Below are 6,000 nucleotides of genomic sequence, written 5' to 3' on the forward strand. Positions count from 1 at the left end.
ATCTATCCTCATAATTGAACTTTCTCATTCCTGGAAACATTATTGTAAATCACTTCTGCACTCTCTGCAATGTGTCACATTTTTCCTATAATGTGGCACCCACAACTATACACAATACTCCAGCTGAGATCTAAAAAGTGCCTTATACATGTTCAACATCAACTCCTTGCTCTTGTGCTCCCTATGTATGAAGTCAAGAACACTGTATATTTTATTAACTGCTCTCCTCAACTGTCCTGCTGCCTTTAATGCTCTGTGCACATATACACCCGGGGCCATCTCACCACCCCCCCCCCCCTTTAGAATGTGTTGAAAGCAACCCTTGGCACCAGTGCTGGGTGCTGTACTGCTGACATATACCTGCTTAGAAATTTGGTTTTAGCAGAGTCTTAGGCCAAGTTGCTGACTATCATAATTGGATTTTGCCTAGCAGTGCAAACACAAACATTGTTTGGACATTACTTTCATGGAGAAGTAAATATGGTGTGGAGTGGGCTGATCGACACAGGTCACCATGTTTCAGGAGTGCTGAAGGAGTGAATGTAAGGGCACACATATTCTTGGATGCACCACTGGAGGTCTAGAGGTTAAAGGATGCCTAGTATCTGCAGAGAGGAGAAGTCCAGCTCCCCCACCTGTGCCTTTTTTCTGTAGTATCTGGTGCTACTCTGTCTTGCTTTATCTCCTCCTCCCATTCCTTCTGCCAAGCAGGGAGATGTCTTGAAAGCTGAGCAAGCAGTCCCTTTCGCCTGATGACTCCTATGAGGTGCATTGGTTGAGCATTATTCTACTTGGGAGAATGGTGGCTTAGTGGTTAGCACTGCTGCTGCACAGCACCAGGGACCTGGGTTCAATTCCAGCCTTGGGCGACTGTCTGTGTGGAGTTTGCATATTCTCCCCATGTCTGCGTGGGTTTCCTCCTGGTGCTCTGATTTCATCCCACAATCCAAAGATGTGCAGGTTAGGTGAATTGACCATGCTAAATTGCTCATAGTGTTCAGTGATGTTTAGGTTAGGTGTATTAGTCAGGTGTAAATATAGGATAATAGGGTACGGGAATGGGTCTAGGTGTGTTACTCTTCGGAGGGTTGGTGTGGACTTGTTGGGCCGAAGGGCCTGTTTCCACACTGTATAAATTCAATGAAGAGCTTGGATAATTTCCAGAATAATTGTTGCTGAAGTATTGGTGGAGTCTTGAGAAAGGATCATAAAGTTTCCCAACATAATTCAAAAGTTGTCTTCAAACCTCTGGAAATAAGTGAACTGTAAAAAATTATAAATCTTTAAGTTGTGTATAAAATCCTTGGCAGCCACATACTTAAGCCCAATCAATTGATCACTGTGAGGAGTGTGTTTTTAATAAAGCATTATGCTCCAAAATGCTGTACAGCATCAATGAGTACAGCAGCTGTTTAACAATCCTCTGGGCAGATGGTTATAGGACAAACTCCCAAAGCCTCTACAAATGGTGTCTTGCACTAAATGCAAGAGAAAGCATCATGCAACACCAACTCATTCATTTTCTCTATACATAGCAAGTCCTCTGCTGATGCTACTTTTATGAAAACTGAGCAAAATTAATTTATTTACAAAATGGCATTCTGAGAGACCTCGATGCTGACTGCTGTGTAGCCAAAATGGCAGTGTTCCATTTCTCAGTGTGATCACTGATGGGCATTTAATCCATCCAATAAAAATGTCATTCAGTTGTGACAACTGTTGGCCAATCGGCAGATTGACAACGACATTTGAAATATTCATTCAGTTGTTCTGCTTGCGAAACATTGCAGCCTTTAGTTAGAAAGAGAAAAGAATGAGAGACAGAATCAGTTGATAAAACTAAAGGGTGAGATGGAAGAAAAAGTTCTTTTAAATTAAGTTTAAAAAAAAAACACAACACCAGGCTATAGTCCAACAGGTTTATTTGGAAGCACTAGCTTTTGGAGCGCTGCTCCTTCATCACGTGGTTGTGGAGAATGAAATTAAATTCAAGCTGGTTTTATTCACAGATATACATTTTGTGCGGCCAGTCCCTCAACCATGAAAATTTCACCGGGAAGGGAAATGATGTTCACGAAGTGTCTAGATGGCTGGCCAATTAAAAAATAAAATGAGGTACTGAGCAACACTTCATTGTTAACATTTTTGTGCAGAATTAATGTATTCTTTAGGATTTGTTTATAGGTTAAGGCACATTGTAAAGTGGAATTTAATAATGTTAAACATTGAATGCAAATCTATAAAGTCAGTATGCATGACTGTAAATATTTCGAATGCGCTTTGACCCTTGCAAAAAATGCAAAGTAAAGCCTCGTTGTATCGCAATTAAAATGGGGTTGACAAGTGTTGTTAATGTCGTAATAGTTCATGGCTTATAGCAAAGACATATTCCAGTGAGCTATAGGATTCTAGGAAGGAGCTAAGCTAACCTAGGGGTTAACCATGGCAAATAAGGATAGAACAAAATTGAACAAAAAAGATTAATGGTAAGCCTAAAATTGGGAAAGTTTTATAAAACAAAAAAAAATGACCAGAAAAATAATGAAGAGGAAGAGAATAAACTTTGGGGGTAATCTTGTAGGTAACATCAAGATGAACTGTGAGAACTCCTTTAAATATATATAAAAAAGAGAAGCCAACGTGAACAAAGGCCTTAGAGAATGAGGCTGGGTAAATAATAATGAGGAACCAAGTAATGGTAGAGGAGTTGAATAAATACTTTGTATCAGTCTTCACAGTAGAAAATACTAATCATATTTCCAAAGTTACTAAATATTCAAGATGCAAAAGGACAATAGGAAATAAACACAATAACAATCATTGGAGAAAAAAGTGATAGGGAAACTAATGAGTCTAATGATTAATAAGTTCCTGGACTCAACTTAGGCATTATCTGTATAAGAAACAGCGTGACCGTATCAGAGCTGTCCTGACAAGGGTCATCAAATTGAAATATCAGCTCTGTTTTTCTTCAGAGTTCCTGCCTGACATGCTGAGGACTTTCATCAGTGCTTGTCTTTGTGGTCCTCAAAAGGCCAGCTTGATGTTGGCACCATTGACAATGCTGTTCTTGCCTCTTTCACAGGGGAACAGGGATGGTACTGTCACTGAGAAGTAATCCAGAAACCCATAATAATATTCCAGGAACACAGGTTCAAATTTTGCCACAGCACCTGGTAGAATTTAAATTCAGTGAACTTCTCTGAAATTGAAAGGTAGTCCTATGAAACTTTGTCATAAAAACCCATCTGTTTCCTAATGTCCTGGAGGGAGTGAGATCTGCCATTTTTACCTGGTCTGGCTGATGTGTGGCTCCACAGCCTTAGCAAGGTGCTTGACTCTTCATTGTCCTCTGAAATTGTCCAGCAAGCCACTCAGTTCAAGGGCAATAAATGCTTGCCTTGGCAGTGACATTCACATTAACATTTAAAAAAAAAAATTCCTTGTATTCTCAAAGAACTAACAGACCTTTGTGTGCCAAAATTCCTACTCCATGGCTTCAAAGATGCACAACTGTGGCCTGGCAGATTTACCTAATAATGCTAATTACTGAGTCTTTTATTACCCAGCTAAGTCAATATTTTACCTTCCACATGTGGCAAGTGCATGATTTGCTGCAAACTCATCACTACTGCACTGAGGGCATATTATCGAGTATCATGTTTTTGTTGTCTACTTGGAATCTGTTTGTTCAGTAGAATGGGGGTTAAAGAGGAAATGTTATTGCACATTTATAACTTAATGTTTTGCAGTACAGTGCAATCATAACCGATTCTGAGGTTCACTGTGCTTTCAGGGAGAGTTGCTGAACATAAGTCACGACCACTCTCTCTGATCTGCTGCATCAGAGGAATGGAAATTTCAGATTCTCATTTGGTTTATCCTATAGGGTGAAATAGAGAGTGGCACTGCAAGACACAAGACATATGAATGAACAGGAGTAGGCTATTTAGTCCCTTAACCCGGTTCTGGCATTCAGTTAGGTCATGGCAGATCCGTACCTCAATTCAATTTTTTATACTTTTTATCTTCCTTGATATCCTTATGAAATGTAAACTTATCAAAAATATAAATGTTCTCAAAATTCATAGCATTTTCTGGAACAGAATTCAACATTGCTACTATTATTTTGTGAGAGGTGTTTTCTGATTTCATTCCTAGCTCCAATTTAAAGATTTTGCCCACTAATCCTTAATTCTCTAGCTGAGGTAAATGTTTTAGTCCCTGCCCATAAGGTTCGTTTGTTACCTGAAAGATCTTCATTAGATTCTCTTCAAACTTTTGAGCTCTGGGGAGTTTAGCAATAAGGTTTTGCACAAGCAAAAGATTGCAACTACTAGAAACATAACTTCAGACCTGGTATCATCGGTAAGTTCACACTGCACCCTCTCCAAAGTCAACATACCCCTCCTGAGACATGATGTTCAGAACTGACTTCAAGGACAAAAGAAACAGTTCACATTCTCCATATGACAGTAAAACATTCTGATATTTCATGTGAGAGATAAGAGAAAAACAAGCTTTTTCATAGCACACTTTTAGTCTCAAAGGCAGTATCATGGCATCATGGAGAAGGATTACATTTGCATATGGAGGATAGTGGGCTAGTGTAGGTTAGGTGGGCTTGGATCGGTGCAACATCGAGGGCCAAAGGGCCTGTACTGCGCTGTATTTTTCTATGTTCTATGTTCCATGTACATAGCAGGGTACACAATTAAAATTGGGAAATAGGAATAGCAGAAAGATGGGTGTAATGTTTTTCTAAACAAAATATAAAAACTTGACATATAAATTATCACATGTGGCAATGAGGCAAATAACAATTATTTGCATTATAACATTTTAGTAAAATTATAGGGGAGGGGATGGCCTGGTGGTATCATCGCTAGACTGTTAATCCAGAGACCCAGGTAATATCTTGGGGACCTGGGTTTGAATCTCACCACGTTAGATTGTGTAATTTGAACTCAGTAAAATCTGGAAGTAAGAGTCTAACGCTGACTGTGAATCCATTGTCGATTGTTGGAAACACCATCTGGTTCACCAGTGACCTTTAGGGAAGAAATCTTGCCATCCTTACCTGGTCTGGCCTACATATGACTCCAGATCCACAGCAATGTGGTTGACGCTTAACTATCCTCTGGGCAATTAGGGATGGGCAATAAACGCTGGCTTAGCCAGTGAACCCCTCAACTCTTGAATGAATAAAACAAAACATAAAAGGGTTGAAGAATTAATTAAATTTGTTTTTGCATTCTGAAGAGCCTGAGGGGTGAAGTAGATAGTTCAACCTAAGTCAATTTATTGGATTTATTGACTGTGTCTTGCTGCGTTTGTGAACTTTATTAAATTTCATATTGCACATAAAATATTTTTTCCCTTTTATTTTCTTTAGTTTGCACTTTTAACATTACTGTGGTGATCTTTGGAGTTACGCTACAGCATGTTCAAGGGACTTGAAGTTGACAAGTTCCTGGATGCCTTCCCGAGGAGTTGCCGCAGCCTTTGTCTCAAGAAAGACTATTCCTACTACAGCATACAGTTTCTTCATTTGTTCTGCAGGGCTTGTTTAGCACATTGTACTCACATTATGACAAGAGACCTCCTGAACATTGGCTGTGCTGCTCATGGACTGAGTTCCCACAATACATTTGTACTTCCATTACAAAGCCTACAGACATCCTGCGCCAGTCGCAGCTTCCATTGCAATGACTCTCTAATGCTATAAGCCACGACAATTTTTATACTGCTGATAATTTAAATGACAAATGCCAGTTTCATAGCCTTATTTGTATATATTGTCTCGCTACATTTTTGTACATGATGGACTTACACTTGTTAAATGCTATTTATGTATTGAATGCTGTATATTTGAAAATAAAATTATTTTTCTGTAATAATTGCAAAGAATTGAATGAATGAATGAATGAACATATGTACTAAGTTATTTACCTTCGGTTCTATAGATTTGGTAGTTCCATTTGCATCAATAATGTTTCA

The 6,000-nt window shown here is 38.9% G+C and overlaps 1 protein-coding gene across 1 annotated transcript in view; it reads left to right on the plus strand.

Moving 5' to 3' along the window:
- Window positions 1–5,643, plus strand: part of LOC122564440 (endothelial lipase-like) — a 33,695-nt gene extending 28,052 nt beyond the window's left edge. The window contains exons 9-10 of the mRNA XM_043719344.1: window positions 2,010–2,115; window positions 5,396–5,643. Of these exons, the coding sequence (XP_043575279.1) occupies window positions 2,010–2,109 (100 nt within the window). The 3' untranslated portion in view covers window positions 2,110–2,115; window positions 5,396–5,643. The remainder of the gene's footprint in view (window positions 1–2,009; window positions 2,116–5,395) is intronic.
- The last annotated feature ends 357 nt before the right edge of the window (window positions 5,644–6,000 follow it).

Source organism: Chiloscyllium plagiosum, chromosome 1 (assembly GCF_004010195.1).
Source record: "Chiloscyllium plagiosum isolate BGI_BamShark_2017 chromosome 1, ASM401019v2, whole genome shotgun sequence".
In the NCBI taxonomy this organism is placed as follows: domain Eukaryota; kingdom Metazoa; phylum Chordata; class Chondrichthyes; order Orectolobiformes; family Hemiscylliidae; genus Chiloscyllium; species Chiloscyllium plagiosum.